The sequence below is a fragment of the Polyodon spathula genome, chromosome 9 (assembly GCF_017654505.1).
Source record: "Polyodon spathula isolate WHYD16114869_AA chromosome 9, ASM1765450v1, whole genome shotgun sequence".
In the NCBI taxonomy this organism is placed as follows: Eukaryota; Metazoa; Chordata; class Actinopteri; order Acipenseriformes; family Polyodontidae; genus Polyodon; species Polyodon spathula.
In genome coordinates this window covers 38,499,584-38,520,630 of record NC_054542.1, presented here as the reverse complement: position 1 = coordinate 38,520,630, position 21,047 = coordinate 38,499,584, and the positions used below count along the sequence as shown (strand labels likewise).

Sequence of the window (21,047 nt, the reverse complement as noted above, 5' to 3'; positions counted from 1 at the left end):
GTAACAATTTTTTTTATTTATTTATTTTTGGTTTCCTAGATAGTAAGTGTTATTTCCTAATTGCTTATGCCTCAAAAGTATAGAAAATGGCTATCATTCCCCACAGACTTTGCTTTTGTGATCAGGACAGTGATATTTTGAAATTTGCCTATTTTCCAGAACATTCCAGATAGATTCAGTGCTGAGTAAACTTGGAGTAACTTCTAAAACTTTCTAGAACTTTCCAGTAATATAAATAGTACTATAAATACAGGGGCCTTAAGCCCACCAGTTCAGTTTAGTTCCAGCTGCCTAAATGGATACATATCTGCATTTTTCTGAGATGGCATCAAGAGGCTGCAATGGTGGCTTTCCTGATGGGTCTCCAAGGTGGTTTTACCAAGTTTCCCTGCTATCTTTGCCTTTGGGACAGCAGGGACACCAAGGCGCACGTCCACAGGTGGGACTGGCCACAGCGGACCGATTTCTATGTGGGGAGGAACAACGTCAAGTGGGAGCCACTGGTGGACCCCTGGAAGGTGCTGATGCCACCACTGCACATCAAATTGGGCCTTATGAAACAATTTGTCAGAGCTCTAGATAAGGAGATGGCAGCCTTCAAGTACCTTCAAGACTTCTTCCCTAAGCTGTCTGAGGCAAAGGTCAAAGCCGGTGTCTTCATCAGACCACAGATAAAGAAGATCCTGGAGTGCAATGAATTCCCCAAAAAGCTCACTAGTAAGGAGAAAGTGGCTTGGAACAGCTTTGTCGCAGTGGTTTGGGGCTTCCTGGGCAATCACAAGGCCGAAAACTATGTGGAGCTGGTTGAGACTCTGGTGAAGAACTACGGCACAATGGGCTGTAGGATGTCCCTCAAAGTCCATATCCTTGATGCTCATCTTGATAAATTCAAGGAGAACATGGGAGTGTACTTGGAGGAGCAAGGCGAGCGCTTCCACCAGGATATCCTGGACTTTGAACGCCACTACCAAGGACAGTATAACGAGAACATGATGGGAGACTACATTTGGGGGCTGATTCGTGAAAGTGATTTACAGTATAATCGTAAATCTCGAAAAACTACTCACTTCTAAATCTTTTGTAGTCATTTTTGTATTACTTTAGTATAAATACATGTTAATTTGGATTCATATGTTGTTTTTTTCTGACTTTATGTGAACGAAAAGACACAAATTCGCCCGTTTTCTCATTGGAAATAGGTAAATTTCAAAATATCACTGTCCTGGTCACAAAAGCCAAGTTTGTGGGGAATCATAGCCATTTTCTATACTTTTGAGGCATAAGCAATTAGAAAATAACACTTACTACCCAGGAACAAAAATTGTGTTACATAGTGTAATTTATAAAAATAAAATAAGTGCAGCATAAACAACTGAACTTGTTTTGAGATTATTCAGAGAAGGCTATTGTGAAGATTTGTAGTACTGCTGTGCTAGAGTTAGAGTTTCATTGGCCATAATGTTATTTGCTCTGAGGTTGTGCAATACCAATATGATTTTCTCAAAATGAGACCTGTAATGGGATTACAGGAGATAATGAAGTGAATTTCTGTCTCCGAAAATGATGATTCTTCATATTTGATCAAAATGTGTTGAATTCAAGGGACAAAGGTACAATTTAAATTAAGCTAAACAGGCACTGGCTTATCCCTCCAGGCGTTTCAAGATTGGAACATGCATTGCCAAAATGTAGTACGATGACACAATGATGACATCACAATTCTAGAACAAGAGTGTTCCATTCTGGGTCCCAAAAGACATTGTAGACAAAGACAATTTTCCTTTAAGGGGGTTTATTGTTTTAGACACAAGTTGCAGTTAACAAGCAGAATCTCTATTTTGCTTTTGCGTGAGACTGATGCACTGCCAATCTTGAGAAATGACAGCTGGCTCTAATTTTCAAAACAACTGTGAATTGATATTCAATTATTAAACTATGAAAATTATTAAAATGTTGGACAGTGGCCATTAAAAAATATCTTTATGTTTTATTTTTCATCAAGCATCATCCAACAGCTGAAAACTATTACAATTTATTTGAAAATAATGTTAAAACACTTGAGATTTATTAATACTTCTTGTTTCGTTTTTACTACTTCTGTAAGTATTTAAGTATTAAAACTATTTTTTTTTATTAAATGCATGACAAACAACAATTCATCTTGGGGACAGAATGTTGCTGAACAGTATGGAAGAGGATCAGAAGAAGTGCAGTATACCTGGCACAGTCCTGCACAAGAAGGGAAACAAAAATCTGGAGTGGGATGGCTATAATACCTGTCCTGGGGTTTGTTTCTATATCTGCCTGTGTGGATTGTATAATGCACAAAGGCAGATCAGTATTTAAATCTGAAATGCAAGCAATTTATTTTAACAAAATATATTTCATAATAAACATGTTGGGACCTGTAGACCTTGCATAACCATCCCTTGGTAATATGTTTACTTGCATTTAATTGTCTTGCTTAAAATAATTCCTTAAAATGACCTTTCTGGTGATGTCTATTTTAAAACAGTTAAACATAGTTTTTTTGTTATAGTCTGGCGATTCTATATCGTATATCTCTACATGTATAAAAACAAAATAAAATAAAAAGCTTTGAAATATACCATGCCCTATTTTATTAGTTGGTTAGTTTTATACATACAACCAGAATATTCCTTTAAGTGTATTTTTTTACCTCATTATTCATTACAAAAACAAGATCTGTGTTTGCTCAGAATTACAGTTTGTGTGTGAGATTGGAGATCCCCATGCTGAGTGAAAGACACTGTTAAGTGTCAACCTCAGAAACACTGCAGTGACTTTGAGAAGTACAGCATTCTCTCACCTTGACAATGGCATTCATTATTTTAACAGACAGAACCTCTACTATATTGTACAATGACTAATGGTAACTGGCATGTTTGGTATATTTTATTTTGGGTGTATATATTTTGCCATGGTGGCTTTAAGGGTTTTAATTTAAATATTTTGAAGAATGTGGACATTGAAACTGTTCAAGTTCTATTTGATGACAGAACTGTTTAACATACAGTTTTGGCAATTATCAACAGCACAATACATCTCAAAAGGCGTAACAAACAGGACTTGGCAATTTCTGATTCAAAGCACAAGATGCAAACAGGATAATGAACACCTCACCAGAAGAGTCAAAAGAAGAAACATTCCCTGTTTTCAATAAGTTTGTTACCTCGAGAATGTTATTAATATGAAGTTTGTGTACAATATTAGGCAACTGAGTTAGTTATGGTCACAGCTTTATTTCAATCTGAGTACAGTTGAAAGCCAACCGCAACAAAACTTATAAGACATGTGCAAAAAAACCTATACTTTTAATTTATGGTCAATCATGTTTTTTTTTTTTAAAACAATGATTTACCACACTGTGGCGTGGTGCCCTGTCCCTGTACGTATTTTTGTGTTTTATGTTCTATGTGGCGTGTTAATGCTTGTGTATATGTATTGGTGCACAGGATATAATGTGGATCTATGTAGCACAAGTGTTGTTAAAATGTGTAATTGTATTTAAGCACAGGGATTGCACAACCACTCCACGTGCAGAAGAAAGTGGGCATTAGTATAAAAGCACGGGGAGCACAATTAGTTCACGTGCAGATGTACCAAGATTCCAATTGAATGATTGATTAGCAATCGAGTCTCGGTACAGCTGCATAAAAGATGCAGTGTTTCACTCCCTCGGGGTGGGGTGGTCGTGAGTGGAGAATGGGAGAGAGAGAGAGAGAGAGAGAGAGAGAGAGAGAGAGAGAGAGAGAGAGAGAGAGAGAGAGAGAGAGAGAGAGAGAGAGAGGAGGAGAAATTAAATAAGATACAAACAATTGCTACACGTGTTGGAGGACCAGCAAGATACTTGTTTATTTCGTCTACTGTCTGTTTGGCCATTGTGCCGTTTATTTTCAGTGTTTGTTCTGTTTTGTTTAAAGCTTTTATTTTACAATAAACTGGCACATCAGCGCATTTCATACCCAAGTCTGCTGTTGTGTGGTTTCATTTCCTGGCCTGACGTCACCACACACGCCATCCTTGCCACACATATCAACTTAAGCTTTAACATGGCTTTACTACAGCTTTCTGTGTCTACCATAAATTATGAGGATAACTTTTTTTAAAGGTTCTCTTTAAAGTTTACAAAAAACATCCATCTATAGTATAATAATATCTTTATTTTTATATAGCGCCACCATCAAAGTGCTTTTACAGAGGTAGGTTGTGAACTATATGCAGAGTGACTTACAATAGGACATTGATTTAACATCTCATGCACATGATGGTGCACAAGGAGGTTAAGTGACTTGCTCAGGGTCACACAGTGAGGCAGTCAGTGGCAGAGGTGGGATTTGAACTGGTGACCTTCTCATTACAAGCCCCTGGACTTTAACTACTGGACCACACTGCCTCCCTTAAAGTATTTTTTTTTTAATACAGATTCCAAAGTACAATTCCATGTTGTCAGTACAAGGATACACAACAGATGCAGGTCTAGGCAAAGCAACTCACTTACTTTTCATCACAAAAAGGAGATTTTGTGGTAGTAAATCCTTATTCTTTTCAAGTGCTCCTGTGAGGTTGTAAGTAATCTGTAAATAAGAATGATCAAGAAAGCAGTCCATTAGGTTTTGTAATGGCAAAGAATCCATTTCATGTTTGTAATTCTTTTTTTTGCAACATGGTTTTCACGAGAAAAAGATATAGTATCAATCAAGCAGTTCAAAATGCTCAATAATAAAATAGCAGATGAATAGAATTGTTTTTTTGTTCAGATGTAACATTTTTGCATTAGTGTTTGTTGTGCAGTGCTTTTTTTTGTCTACTCTTTTCATGTAATAGGTTTTAAACACATTTTTTAAAGAATTGTTTGAGCCACTAGGGAGTTGACTATGATTGCTTGGATGTCTGCATGACAGCTGTAAAGCCATTCAAATTAAATGTGTTTTTCCCACTTTGGGCTAGGTACCATTTAATCCCAAGCTATAATATCGCAGTGCTGGCAGTGCATTCATCAAGTGCTCACATCTTTTATACACATTTGACACCCGAAGACCAGATTCAAATAATAAACCTTTAACCTTTTGATTACTTTACATTAGGATACTATACATAGTTACATACATACATACATACATACAATGTGTGCAATAAAAGTGGTTCACATGATTTCAGAACTACCAGTTGGGGTGCATTCAAAGCAAAAATACTACCGTGAAGACTAAGGAGCTTTCAAAACAACTCTGGGATACAGTTGTGGAAAGGCACAGATCAGGAAAGGGGTACACAAAGATTTCAAAGTCATTGAATAGCCCTTGGAGCACAGTAAAGTCGATCATTAAGAAGTGGAAGGTATACGGCACCACCCAGAATCTTCTTAGAGCAGGCCTTCCTCCCAAACTGAGCAGCTGGGAAAGAAGGGCATTAGTCAGAGAAGCCACCCAGATGATAACTTTGAAAGACCTACAGTGTTCCATGGCTGAGATGGGAGAAACTGTCCATGTGTCAATAATAGCTGAGATACTCCATAAATCTGGCCTGTATAGAACAGTGGCAAAAAGGAAGCTATTTCTGAAAAAAAGCCAATATATAATCCCACTTGGAATTTGCAAAAAGGGATGAGGGAGAGTCTGAAAAGATGTGGCAAAAGATTCTGTGGTCTGATGAAACAGAAACTGGCCTAAATGCAAAAATTTGTTATGTCTGGCGCAAACCCAACACAGCACACCACCCAGGTGATGTTATGGGGACGCTTTTCATCGGCAGGGACTAGGAAGCTTGTCACAGTAGAGGGCAAAATGGATGGAGCTAAATACAGGCAAAACATTGCAGAAAACCTGCTTCAGTCTACAAAAGACCTAAGACTGGGATGGAGACCAATGACCCCAAGCACACAGCCAAAGCGACACTGGAGTGGCTTAAAAACAAGAAAGTGAATGGCCCAGTCAAAGCCTGGACTTGAATCTGACTGAGAATCTGTGGTAACACTTTAAGATTGCTGTGCACCAACGATCTCCATCCAACTTGACAGAGCTTGAACAATTTTGCCAAGAAGAATGGGCGAATATTGCATGATCCAGATACTTATCTAACCAAGACATTTCATATTTTTTTTCATTAACTGTGGTTTCACAATAAAAATTCTCTTCCCTCTTCAAAGTGTTGAGTAGGTTGTGTAAATCAAAAGGAAAAAAAAAAAATCCCATTTAAATACATCAAGATTTCAGGTTATAACACAGCAAACTGAAAACTTCCAAGGGGGGTGAATACTTACTATAGGCACTGTATACATCCATACATACATACTAATGTGTTTTTGTGTTAACAATCTATTTGTTCCTTGATTCCTTGACAGATTAAAAGCTGCTTCTGTTTTCCGGTACCTGATCACATATGGTGCTGCAGGTCAATTACACTCCACGCGAACAGCAAGAAGTTATTAACTACCAGGAAGCATAAGTAAATATTTTTGCATCATAATGGAAGCAGTAACAGTGATAAAGCTGTTGACACAAGTAAGAACATGAATATTATAGCTTTGCTTACAACTCATTTAAGTCAAACTTATCTAAACTTTTCAGTTGATATCATTGCTTTAGCCGTAAACATGTTAGAAAGTAGTGAATACGTGAGTACAGGAAACAGACTGAAAAGGGAAGGGACAACTGAGTGCTTATGTCTATCAATCTTTTAGCAATGTCTTAGATCCCTGACCCTCCCGCTGCTCTTGCTTTTATTAAAAGGCTCGGGGTCGAGCAGTCCAACGCTAGCTTGGAAGTGTCTAATGAGCACTTTACCATATGTTGAGATCCTTCCTTTTCCCAAGGGAATATTTGAAACGGAGGGAGGACAACCATAAATGGAATCAAGCCTGACCTGAATGTTCATTAGACACAAAAGGCCGGGTCCCTTTTCTTTCCTTACACTGAACCACTAAATACTGTGTACTGTACATACATAAATCAAATATTCATTAAATGGAAAGCCATTCTAATATTATCTTTAAAATGTTTTCAAAAGAATACAAATACTAATACAGAAGCATGTTGTTTCCCCTTTGGCCATTCTATGATGCTATTTTTTTTTTGCCAGCTATATCTCTCAAGTATTTCACAAAAGTGACAGCGTGAAATATATAATCGCATCTGCTCGGACAAACAAGGCTGTCTTTTGGCCTGGAGGACAGATACACTGTATATAATATACAGGTGAGTATCTGGTAGGTAAAACCCCAGCAATCTTTACAAGTTCTGTTCATCTTCCATGATTTTGATTACATACAGTTCCCAGCTGGGGCCAGTGTCCGTTACTCGGGGTGGGTTCTGACCTCTATGTTATACTCATGCCTCTTTGCAGGGAGAATATTTTCCATTTATCAAGTTATTACAATGTAACGTTAAAATGAGACCCTTTGTTTTGGTAGATCCCTTACTCCTGCTGTAGTAATGAAATGTGTATATACATCCGAAGGGCTGTTTGAAGACTCGTTAGAAACTGACCTATTCCATTAAAGAGCATTAATAGTGATTACTTTAAGGGTGTTGCTGGCATGCAAAAATCTTACAAGTCCAAAGGAGGTAATGTCATTTATATCGGGTGTTGTAAACCTAAATAGAATTGCCACTTAAAACTCCCTCGCCATTGTACTGCTATTTAACACAGGAGCATGCTTCATACACATTTACATAATAATGAGATGAACTCTCTCTCTCTCTCTCTCTCTCTCTCTCTCTCTCTCTCTCTCTCTCTCTCTCTCTCTCTCTCACACACACACATTCTCTCTAATTTTAAGCCAGATGTTTCCCATTACCAGTAACTTACAGCCCAAAAACATAAAGACATGTTAATTCTTCAATTCCTTCTTTGAAGCTTAAAATGTTCAATTCTGTTTGATCTGATTTGTGTCCATTATGGATTATAATTATTCAGTTTTAACCCTGCGATGCCTTTGTCTGCTGTTCAGAAAACTCTTCCCTGAAGGCCTTCTTTTAATTTAATATTTTCTCTAGTAGGGCTAGCTTTGATTTACACCATCTTTCTCTGTGCTAAATGATTGATGTATATTTTGAATCTTCAGCATTTGTTTTCTGATAATTATTGCCTAACCTCCTTCACACACCTCTCTCTCTCTTAGCTGAAACATGTCTATAATATCAAGATGTATTCATGGATTTTATACTGTGTCTTCAAAAAGACTCATCCTGTCAACAATTTCACCAAGGCCATGGGGTACAATGAAATACACACAATGGGGAAGATTTTCTTTAATTTAATCAACTCATATGATCCACTTCAACAGCGAAGCCTCTTTTCTGTTAATTGACCATATTGGACTAATTACTAATTTCTGTCAACTTACCCTTCCTGCATAATGCATGACGGTGAAAGAGGGGCCTTGGTCCTTTGGCGCAGGGTTGCCATTTCCATCCTTTGTAGACATGTACACAGCATTCACGTTTGACGTTTCCAGCTGAGACTGGAGCTTCTTATACAGGTTTTGTTCTGCAGGTCGAAGTGCCTGGCTCTCCTCATCCAGCACTGATAGCAGGCCGTGGGGTTTCTGAAAGGAAAAGGCTGCTACATTACAGATATTGATTTTATCTAGCAAGAAATGCTGTCTTCTTTACATTAATTATAATAATAATCTGGTATGTGTATCAAACCTAAAAACTAAATCTCAGATATATTTTTGTCCCAGTTGTGATATGTTATGGTATAATATGGTTTCAGACAGTAAAGAATAATGACAGAGGAGCAGTACCAGAATATTCTTTACACAATGTGAACAGCTGCAAACGAATAAGACTGAGTTACTGCTTTGCCGTGCATATGGGTCTATTTGCCGTACTGTCAGGAGACACACTTCTTTAACATATCTTTTTTAAAGCGTGAAGCTGCACCTTGGTATAAATTATATAACCACTTTCTGCTTTCATTTCAATCTTACCAAATTGAATAAAAACAACCAAAATTGGAGATTGCAGATGTAAAATCGAGGTCCTATTGTAAGTGACTCTGCAGCAGCAGTTGTGATGCATAGTTTACCTCCTAGTCTCTGTAAGTTGCTTTGGATAAAAGCGTCTGCTAAATTACTATTTGTTAATAATAATAATAATAATTATAGTGATGCTCTCCTAAAGGGGTCACCGAGTTGTGCTAGATATAACAAAGTATGATGTAATTTAAAGCTGCAGAAACGGCACCATGTGTTTTTTTTTTTTTTTTTTTTTTTTTAAATTATACTCATATTTGCACTTTTCTTGAGAATTGTGTATCCAGTTGTGATAAAGCTGCATATGGACGTTCTTTAGCACAAGATGCTGAGAATATTTTAATCCAACACTCAGAGACCTAATTCAGATCTTTTATTGATGAAGGTTAAATGAAGAAAGTCGGTATGAAAATTTGTGACAGGACAGTATTTCACCTACCGGTACTCTGAATGTGTTTAACCTTTTGAATAGTACTAAAACCAACTGCAGTTATATTTTAGTACTGCCACTGCATTGTTTACACTAGAACTACTTTATTATGAAATCTATCAGGCACACTGACAGCTTAACTAAGCATGTGTTGTGTAACTCTGATCTCAGCCCAGTGCTCAAAGACTATAACAAATCGTATTTTTAGTATTGTCTGTCACACCAAAGAGATTTTTCTAGCATCCACTAAGCAGACAGTTTAATGAGTACCTGAAAGAAAAAATCCAAGACAGCAGACTGGTTGCCAGGAGAATGTAACGTTTCCATAGCGACTCCCTCCTGCACGCACTCTGCTTGCTCCTGCTGAAAGAGTACCTCCATAATGTACTGGTGAATCTTCTCATTAGTCATGTTGATACATAACTGAAAAAAACAAAACAAATGAAAGCTCTTTAGTGCAGTCCCTTAAAAACAAAATAGCCTTTTAGTTTGTGGATTTAACAGCAAAATAAAAACAGCAGAATTGATAGATATAGAACGTATTTAGAAATATACAATATTAATATTTTGATTGGCTTGTATATCCATGGATGCCCAACAGAAATAATCTCCCCCCAATTTTTTTTTTTAACTATTAAGCAAGACACTGGCTGGAATTACATTTTAATTATGGTACCACTTATATTTTATTTATAGTGACAAACCGTTTTAAATGACAAGACCAACAACAACAACAGTAATTAATCAAATTGATATTTTTGTCACCATAGATTTTGAGGTAAAGAAATATAAGGAAATGAGTATACTTTACTTTTTTCATTCAGTAGTTTCCCCTGTGTTACTTCTTGGAAATACTAATTGCTTATGGAATTCAGTGAGCTGTTGGCCTAAATTATAACATTTCATCAACCCAAGTATTTTTGTTCAGGATCGATGTATTTTGTGTAGTGACAAGATAATTTATTAAGTATGTCTCACATTCCCAATCAAAATGGCTAGAAAAGATTGAGATATGGACTGTAAGATGTTTTTTTTTTTTTATTAACATCATACTGTGGTAGTTGTTTACCAAGAGTCTGTTCCCACTTTGTATACTATTAAGTGAACAGCTGTTCCAGCTTTATAAATATTAAATGAACCCATGGTGTTTCAAGTAAGAGGGGGTTGAATAATCTCATATGCTACTTCTTTGATCATGAAGTCCAATGAGATCTTTATGGGATATTTATTTCATCCCCAAAATAGCATCATACAGACATTTAAAAACCCACATATGAGACTGGCCATATATAACCAACCTATCGTAGGAGGAACATTCTTTAAAATCAGTTTAAAAGCCTTCAGTACACATTAGCTTTGAAGTTTTTAATGTTGTGATACACAATAAGACAGCAGTAGCGGTGTGCTGAAATTTGAAATTGTTAAGGTATTAATTAAATGGAATAAAACATGTTAATTATTCAACACAAAACAATGCAGTCCCTCTGCTGCCCTTGTTTACAAAATGATTCAGTATCAGTTAAAAACAATCTGAGAGTGTTATTTAATAAAAAAAACCTGCCATGATCAAACTAACTAAAACGTGTTTCTATTATATAAGCGGTTATTTTTTCTTGCCTTTCTTTTGCAGTTTTGATATGACATCATTTTTTTAAAGTTTTTTTTTCCCCTTAATTTTCTCTGAATTGCAGTGAATTGTGGGATTGTAGTCCTGGGCAAGGTGTCAATAAACAGGTATGTTTAATATTTTTAATACCTGCCGACAACTGCTGGCAATTATTTAAAAAATAGTATTGGCACATCCCTAATATCGAGGAAATATTTATTTTGAAAAAGTTTTTTTTCCTGTTTGTTTTTTTTAAATATGTTTTATGGTGAATATTTTCTGTTCAGTTATATTAGAAAACTGAACTTCTAGTCATTAATAAGCAATATACTGTACTCTTTATTAATTATTTGCCTTGGAGACTTTAGAAGCAAACTATTTCCATAATAATTATTACTATCCTGCCTTAAGGTAGTGGATTACATTGGAATGAGCACTTAGATAATATTGTGTTCAGAATGGTCTATGCCTGTGGCTTTTTTATATTTTGTTATTTTATAATAAGGCCCTTTTACAGTAGGTTCATATCTCCAAGACCCACAGATCCCCCATTTTTACAGATGTGCTCTGAGATATCAGAATTCTGATTCTAAAAAGTGCCTAAAAGCAAGGGCTAAGGAAATTCATTTCATAGTGATAGCAGTAAATCCAGACTATTTTAAAGGTTAAATCTTTAAGATGTATTTGCTTGAGTGTGTTTTTTTGTAGACCGCTTGATTATAAGCTATTTTTTGCTTTTTCACTTTATTGTGAAGTCCCCTGAATGTCTTGGCATAAAGACAGCTATGCAAGAGTAAACTGTATTCACTATACTGTGGGATTTGTTGTCTCTGGGTAAGAGCATGATGATGGTTTCATTGCTAAAACCTGACTTTTAAAACAGACAAAATGTGCTCCCCTCGCTGTAACTCCAGTGCTAACAAGAATCTACATTGTCTGGTTCACCTGAAGCTTTTGTGCAGACAGGACAATTAGATGATGCATTAACTAACCTGATAATCATTGAACAAAGGTTTATAATGAAGTTTGTTTATTACCGCAAATGCCTATTTCAGCGTGCTGTCTTTCATTACTTTGCATATATAATGCCATCATTATGTGTTACCTTGAGGTATTTTGTATTATAACAATCATTTTCATGATGCAAAGATACTGCTTCATTATAAATTCAACAACTTAAAATTGTGCATGTTATTTTGTATAACTGAAGCTGGACTGTTATTAATTTTTCTCCTTAGTACTTCCATATTAGAGGTTTCTCATTAGTACTGCCATATACTGTGTTTGTCTAACTAAGGAAAAGAAAAAAGGCACATTTTAAATCTGTATATGTTACCACCATAATAGCCATGACTTTTCATGTTTGAAAAGAATGAAACAAAATAAAAATAAACAAAATCCTGGGCTTTATGTTAGTCCAGCGGTAACAACAAATTACCCATGGTAACACTATCTCAGTGACCAGGACAGAGTCCCTGGGTGTGTACTTTATATTAGGTAACAGTGTTGATGTATTCTGGGATATTGTTGTGAAGTTACATGTTACATGAGGAAAGAAATTAACTTGGTGGTTGTAGGTTCTAGACCGAATGCTATAGTGCAAAAGGTCTTGGACAAAATATGTCTAAATGGGAAACCTAAGCTAATCCAATAGGCAACAAGGAATTACATAATTATGTGGGTAGCGCAGCATCAATGAAACAATCTAATGTTCAGGACAGGCACTGTATATGGTTTAACATTCAAGGTGCTGTGAATACACTGGTATTCTATCTTTTTCGTTATGAATAGTGGATTTCTAATTGTCTGTAGTTGGATTTTTTTCTTATATATCTTACATGAAAACTAATATCAATCTCTGGTGTAAAATATTATGGAAGAAAGCAGCTATAAACATCACTGTAGTCAATGCTTGTTCTTGATGCGGCAGACTTCTTGTGTTCCAACAGCAAAGTGTTGCAGTTTGATAGAGATCATGCTGTACTATTCTAGCGTGTTCAAGCCCTGCACCTTTTTATAGGACCAGGGGTTCAGTTAAGCAGTTTGATTTGGCACGTCAATAGCTAGATCACTTTGAATGAAACCTTCCATAAAGCAGGCTTGAGAATTTTGGTTTTATACAACGATGATGATAATGTACTCATTCTTTACTGATATCTCTCTCGTGCCCCATTAGCACAGTAAGCTTATACAATGTATTGCCACTCTGTCATTACGTTCATGGCACTTGGCACTTGGAAAGAAGACTGTTCATGAAACAACAAAAATGATCTAAGTTCTCAATAAATCAGACATGGGATAGGATTATGAAGTTCTTTGAAGATGATTTCTATTGTCTCTTTCTTCATGAACACAAAATAACTTCCCAACTTTTAATAAAGTGTAATCGTTAAATGGTTCCTTTCCTGCAGGTGTTATGTGTAATAAAACAAATAATGGTGCACATCACTGCCTGGTGTATTAAGAAAAAAACAAATAACAGAAGACCTAAAATGTTACTGCACTGTATAATTCTGTCTGTTACTGTTTATGGAGTAATTAAGCAATACAAGCTACATGACTGAGAATTTATGTTATTAAATCTGCAGTGCCCAACAATTATGTTCAATTTTACACTAAAATATTTTAAGCTTATAAGCTCTCTGCTTCATCAGAAAATTGATCATTTTGGATTTGCAGTTTAATTATACTGCCTGAAGACAGTTTCAGCTGCCAGAACACATATTTGCTATCTCCTTGAATCATTATTGCCCCTTTGTCCTATATGTGAACTAAAACAGACACAAGCCTGTCATTAGAGATATGAATATTATCTGTATACTCTTCTCTGTAGCTCAAAAAACTAAAGATGTTAACAAAAGAAAAAATGGGATTACATTTTTCAGATGGTGTTTTTTTTATACTGAAGACATTTGACAGCAAACACAAATACCTTGCTGTCATGATGACGGATATTTCCCAAATATTACGTATATATAATATATATATATATATATATATATATATATATATATATATATATATATATATATATATATATATATAACACACACACTGAACAAAAATATAAACACAACATGCAACAATTTCAAAGATTTTATTGAGTTACAGTTCATATAAGGAAATCAGTCAATTGAAATAAATTCATTAGCCCCTCATGCAGCGCAACACATTTCCTTCGCATAGAGTTGATTGGGCTGTTGATTGTGGCCTGTGGAATGTTGTCCCACTCCTCTTCAGTGGCTGTGCGAAGTTGCTGGATATTGGCGGGAACTGGAACACGCTGTCGTACACGTCGATCCAGAGTATCCCAAACATGCTCAATGGGTGACATGTCTGGTGAGAATGTGAGTATGCAGGCCATGGAAGAACTGGGACATTTTCAGCTTCCAGGAATTGTGTACAGATCCTTGTCACATGGGGCCATGCATTATCATGCTGAAACATGAGGTGATGGCAGAGGATGAATGGCACAACAATGGGCCTCAGGATGTCGTCACGGTATCTCTGTACATTCAAATTGCCATCAATAAATTGCAAATTTGTTCGTTGTCCGTAGCTTATGCCTCGCCCACACAACGCCATACATGCTGTCTGCCATCTGCCCGGTACAGTTGAAACGCTAGAGAAGGGTGCTTTTCATGGATTTGACCCTCAGTCACTAATGCTTATATTATGGTGTTCCTGCCATACCTTCACAGCCACAGTTTACAAATAGCAACTTGTAGTAGAGCAGAGTGTACAGTGTGTCCCGAAAAAAAAGAGGTGTTTTTTGCTGATTTGCAAATTACAGATGGTAACTGGCTTATGTAATCCAGTTTGACACCATGTCTCTCAAACGATATTCAGGTGCCATATTAGTTGGAAGAGCAATAGGGAAACCGGTGCACTAACCAGACATCCAAAAACACCTGGGTGGAATGTGATATTTAAGTGAAAAGACAAAGACAAAATGCCAAATAAGCTCCATCAGACAGCAACAAGAACAAAAACCAATTGCCAAGTCAAACAGGCATGCCTGCTTTGTTACATGGCTGCCAGTCTGTCCCGAATCTATTCGGAACACACTGCATGAAATGGAATAGAGCAATAGGGCTGGGATTAGGATCTCCCTTTCCATTGTGATAAACACCACTCTGACTCAAATAGGGCAAGGAACACCTGCCATGTACTCTGAATGACTGGAAACGTGTTGTGTCGCGTCTTACACTCTTTAACCAAGGGTTAGTTTGGATCTTACGATCCATCATGTCTACTGTCAACTATGAAACATACAGGGGGGCTCATGTGGGCATATTTCTGTTGACATACACAGGACCAGGATATCCCTTTGGATGGAAAATTGAACTCCCAAGGGACTTTTTCAGCACAACAATGCTCCCTGTTACACTGCAAAAGTGGTTCACTGACAATCATATATCTATCGTGCTATGGCCAGTGCAGAGCCCAGATCTGAGGAAAGAGTTGGAGCACCAACTCCACATACCCAATAACTGCTGCACTGGTTTAAAAAAGGGGAAAATCCCAATCAAGATACTCTGCATCCATGGTAAAGGTGGTCCCACAAAATATTAAATGTGTACTTTGTGGTCCAACACTTTTTCAAGTGTTATATGTTTGCTGTGTATACCAAAGTATAATCTGGACCGAGTGGGGGACAGATTTTTCTGTCAGTGCAGAATTGAATGTTATTATATGTATTGCAAAATGTGTACTTTTGATGTAGATATTGCACATTAAAAATAAATACTACGTAATTAGAGAGCTATTTAGCAGCGCTCCATAGAACAACAGTATTATGGGGTCTGTGCCAAGAGGAACTAACAATTGAAGACTGTGTGCTTGCATGTAATTGAAGATAAACAGCTTCAATATGGTGGTGTAAAACAATGGAGCTATTTTATCACTTGTATATCTATAGGAGATGAGAAAGGGAAGTAGTTCCATATGCCGGCATGAATGTCATGTTCAATAGGGTGCTGTGGTACAGCACCACTATGATATCACAACTACAGCTGTTTCTGCTTACTGTGGTTAGTTTTTATTTTTATTTTTAAACAGTTATTTTTTTATTTTTTTTCCAATTTTCTCCCAATTTTAGACTATCCAATTATTATTCAACCTGGCTCACCACTGCAACCCCTGAACTAACTCAGGAGAGATGAAGACGTGCACTCATGTCCTCTGAAACGAGTGCTGTCAGCTGTCTACTTTTCTTCACTTTGCAAGCCTGCAGTGCAGCAATATCCAGAACTTACAGCATTGGAGGACCACACGGTTCTGAATTGTATACAAGCTGGCCTGCAGGTGCCTGGCCAGCCACAGGGGTTGCGATGCGCTGTGAGCCAATGACTCCCCAGCCGACCTAACCCCTGCCCTGCCCAGGCAGTGCTTGGCCAATTTTGCGCTGCCCCCTGGGAACTCCCGTCCATGTTCGTCAGTGACCTAGCTTGGATTCAAACCGGTGATCTCAGAGCTATAGGGTGCATCCTGCACTCCGGTTGACAGCTTTTACTGGATGCGCCACTCGATAGCCCCCGATATTTTGTGCAGCAAATCCGCAATGGGCTAGAGAAAATTCCAATCTCATGATCTGAGATTCATAATGACTTAATGTACTTGTACGAGGAATAGAGCTGAGAACAGCTGTGGGATTAATCCCTCCTTATCAATAACAGAACTTGGATTTTTCAACCTGGTTAAACTGTAGAATCCCTCATGACTAAAGCGTTACTTTAAATTGGTCTCTCTAATGGAATGCCTTCCTGGTAGTTACATGTTACCTAGCTCTGTCAACTGCTCATCCTGCTTGCCTTATCATGAGGGTACAGGCAACATAATTAAGTCATCAGCTGTATTACCCTGTCTGGTAATTCAAGAGAAAAAAAAAAAAAAAAAAAAAAAAAAAAAAAAAAAAAATATATATATATATATATATATATATATATATATATATATATATATATATATATATATTATTCACATAGCTGTACAACTGCATCACTATGTTGCTAGTTTGGGGGAAGTAACAATTTTACTGGTGTTTAATCATCCTTAGCTAGTTTTATTAATTTGAAATACTAATGTGCCATTTACACATAATGTGATTCATATCCAGAACAAATGCCCATGGGATCTCAACATAAACTTTGCAGACATATGTGACAGAAATTACCCAGTTTCTTCGTTCAGGAAAAACTAACAATATCTAGAATTTTAGTTGCCTAAGTTTTCCTGAGAGTTAAGAAAAGTCTATACTATTCAATTACTATGAATGCTAGAACTATTTGGCATGCAGAGTACATCAACTGCTGCACATGTAGCCAATATATAAAATAACCTATGTCTAAAATACTAAATACATATTTTATGTTCATATATTTTAACTTGTAGTTGTTTAGTATGTTCTAATAATTAATTTGCTGGTGAGACCTGCTGGAGTTGCTTGAATAAATGTCAATATGTATGAACTTGCCTGTGTTCAACTATGGCCACAAGTTTAGTATCATCCAACAGAATTAACAAATGTTATGTTAACATGTTGAATTACTCACCTCTTTGTAGTTTTTCATATCAATGTGTAAATGACAAAAATTGAAACATTTTGTACTTTCTTTGATTACATGATGTTAAATAAAATATTTAAATTATTTTCATGTAGTTTTTTGTTTTTATTATGTCTCAATCCTAAAATTCTAGGTGGTGCAAAAATGCTGGTCATAGTTTTGATGCTATTACCTGTGGGATACTGGCTCTGTACACACAAATAACCTGCATTTGTTTTAATTAAAAATACTTACATGTAAAACGTTCTTCAAGGTATCATAAAGACAATCACTAGATTTGACTGCACTTCACTTGTTATGAAGTACTTGAAGAAAGTTATTTACTGATATTTCTACTGTCAGAGTGGCACCGAATAAAAAACTGAACAGTGAGCAAGGCTTTAAATGTGTACCTGCTCAAAGCTATTCTTCCGAAACTCTTCAAACCCAAATATGTCCAATATTCCAATTTCAAGAGTGGGGTCTCTGTAACAGGATAGAAAGAAGAGATGAGTGACAATGATAGCATTTTTAACAAAAAGTCCCTTTTATCCATTGACAGTGTGCGTGCTGTGACAGCATTTTATTTATTAGAATTACAGTATGTTATTTTATGCATTTATACACATCTTCAAATGTAGTGTTTTAAAGTTTTTGTTTTACTTGGAGATCCTGTTCTGTTGCAGTCATTTAAGTACATAAACCCACTTTGCACTGTTTCCACTGCTTTCACTGTGTTTGAATGTTCATGAGAAACATCACTTGCAATTAGTTTCTCAACTGTAATTATCCAGTGCTTGTTATTGAACAAAGAAAGATCAAACCTATGAATGTTAATCAAAACACCATGGTCTCTTTTACAATATATTGATTATGCATCACTGTGGTGAACAAGGCAATGAGTAATTTCACTTTGAATACTTATGACTGACTATTCTTATCTACTCATGTAAAGAACCCAGAGCAGAACGAGCTACACCCTTGTGACACAGTGGCAGTTGATTGTATTTTCTTTTCCTTTTATGGTTTTGCTGGACCTGCTTTTATGTGGGGTCCAAGTCGAAACATGCCTTGGCAACATTTCTTGTGTGGTATAAGGTAGTAGATGCATTTTCTAGCTTTTAAACATTCTGCATTTTCCTCTCAGAGTCTCACATTAAGAAAAGAATGGTTTAATATGTTCATTCAATGTGGGAGGCTGTAGAATTAATATTCATTTAAGAAAAGTAATCTTCTTTGTAACAAGAACAATCCTTGCTAAACATGTATAATCTTTTTGATATCAAAGAATGCAGTGTATTACAGTGATTACAATACAACTTTACTGGAGCACTCTTCATGTGCAATCATCGCAGGGCACTTCAAGACTGCATAAGCAAGACTGAAAAAATGTGCTTTGATTTCAATGAACTATGAGTTCAGCAAGTGGTCCCAGAGTCCTTGTGTGTAGTGAGGGAAATACATAGCTCAAAGGCTTTAATGTGTTCTCTGGGGACCTTCAGGAACCCCCATGATTGACTAGGGTTGAACAAGTCAATGATTCACCAGCTGGTCTTATATAAGGAGAAGACTGTAGATAGACCTTGAAGTGGATGGATCTTAAGGGTGATTGCTCATTAGGCCAGTAAACATGGATTTATATTCATTTAGTCTTGATGTTATGCAAGTTCAAACAGTGGTTCTAATATTGACGTTTCTTAGATTTAACTACAATGGCCCTCAAAAAAACAAAACTATGATACAAAATGACTATGAGAGCACAAGTCTAAGTAGACAGACAGATGATATTCTCATCTAAAGGATTCACAGAAGATTATACACCACCCATGAGGTGACTAAGGCTGACCAAGATCAACAAGGTTTGTCAGAACTGGACTATCAAAGACTGGACTTTTATCATCCCATCAAATTTAATCGTATCTCCGGGGTCACTGATAGAAACACTGGTGCACACAGGTGTATTATTAGTATAACAAGGACAACATGTGTCTCTTTACATGCTAAACCAAAGCAGATGGTGCCTAACCATAGCATACCCCACACATAAGAGCATGGGAGTAACCAGTTCAAAAATGTAATGACATATACTGAAAGTGCATTGTACCCTTTTTAACAGTCTTGAGAGGTCTAGCATGGACTAACAAGATTCTTATTCAATGGAACAGAGTGCCCCTTTTTTAAAGAATCTCGTTTTGCAATCTATGAATGTATTCTGCATTTATTCAAATCCAAAGACGGAATGACGACGGTTAATTGTACTGTTCCAAATTATGCTGTGTTTCTAAAAAGATGTGTAATAGAAACCAGATTTTCCAAATTCAACAGTTTAACTCAGATGTGTGTGTGTGTGTGTGTGTGTGTGTGTGTGTGTGTATATGTGTATATATTTTTTTTACTGGTTCTATCAAACAGAATAGAGTGCTGTGTTTATTTGACTCAAAGCTATTATCATTCATGGAGCAACTATGAAATCCCTTTTACAAGTTTACAGTGCGTCATAACTACTATCTGCATTGAATGCTTGTGATTTACATTATCTCTTATTGCCAAGAAGTCAGATACCTCTCACAGTCATTTCTAACAAATCAGTGGTTATTTATGTTTGTCCTAAGTGTTCACATGAAGTTTCTGGGAAGTTTATTTATTTATTTAATTGTGAAAACTGTAGACATTTTAGCTGAAAAAAGAGAAAAGAAGACAGACTGTTACAGAGCCTACTCCTATTGAGAAATGTATAGTACAGTATAGTCTTCTGTTTAGACATCTGCCATAACATGGTGTGATAAACACCCTGCAATAGATGTAATGCAGGCCCTCAGTTATTTCGTTCTCAGCTTTTTCAGGCACTCAAGCACAGTCACTGTGTATATACATGTAGTATGTTAGTCTGTATGTTATTATTTCCTAAACTGGTTACAGCAGCAACTAGAAAATCATGGAAGGGGTCTGTATTAAATGGAATATTAAGATGTTTTTATACCAAGTAATTATTTTTCATTCAGTACCAGGGGTATTAATTCGGTTACAGTGTATACACTATACTTTACCAATAGCAATGAAAGATTACATGATTGTTATTGATGTATTGATTTTAACCTTACTTTCCCATGGAAGTTAATGACATTTCTGTAGAGAACCAATTCTTGATAGCACAAAACATTAAACCAATGCAGACCTGGATTTAACTGTTTATTTGAAGCTTTCTGATTGCAATTTAGTTTTAATGAGAAGTGTAGTAAGTGTTCCACTGAAAAATGCCACCTAGACCTCTGCCTGTTAAATAAGTCAATATATCTGAAGGAGCCTCCTGCACCAATCGATTATTAGATCTAACTCTGATGACTCTACATTTGTCAAGCAAATGTAATAAAGATAAACAAAATAGATCTGCTGCAATTAATTCATTTCAAACATTAACACATAGTCTATTTGGTTTAATTAGCACATTTGTGTTAATGGTTACCAACA

At 36.4% G+C, this 21,047-nt stretch overlaps 1 protein-coding gene across 2 annotated transcripts in view; it reads right to left on the bottom strand.

Annotated features, from left to right (window-relative positions):
* LOC121320806 (unconventional myosin-XVI-like) overlaps positions 1–21,047 on the bottom strand; it is a 127,316-nt gene that overhangs the window by 45,458 nt on the left and 60,811 nt on the right. For both annotated transcript variants that reach the window (XM_041259454.1, XM_041259455.1), the window contains exons 20-23: positions 17,993–18,065; positions 9,699–9,851; positions 8,366–8,566; positions 4,523–4,598 (exon numbers count right to left, since the gene is read on the bottom strand). In XM_041259454.1, the coding sequence (XP_041115388.1) occupies positions 4,523–4,598; positions 8,366–8,566; positions 9,699–9,851; positions 17,993–18,065 (503 nt within the window). The remainder of the gene's footprint in view (positions 1–4,522; positions 4,599–8,365; positions 8,567–9,698; positions 9,852–17,992; positions 18,066–21,047) is intronic.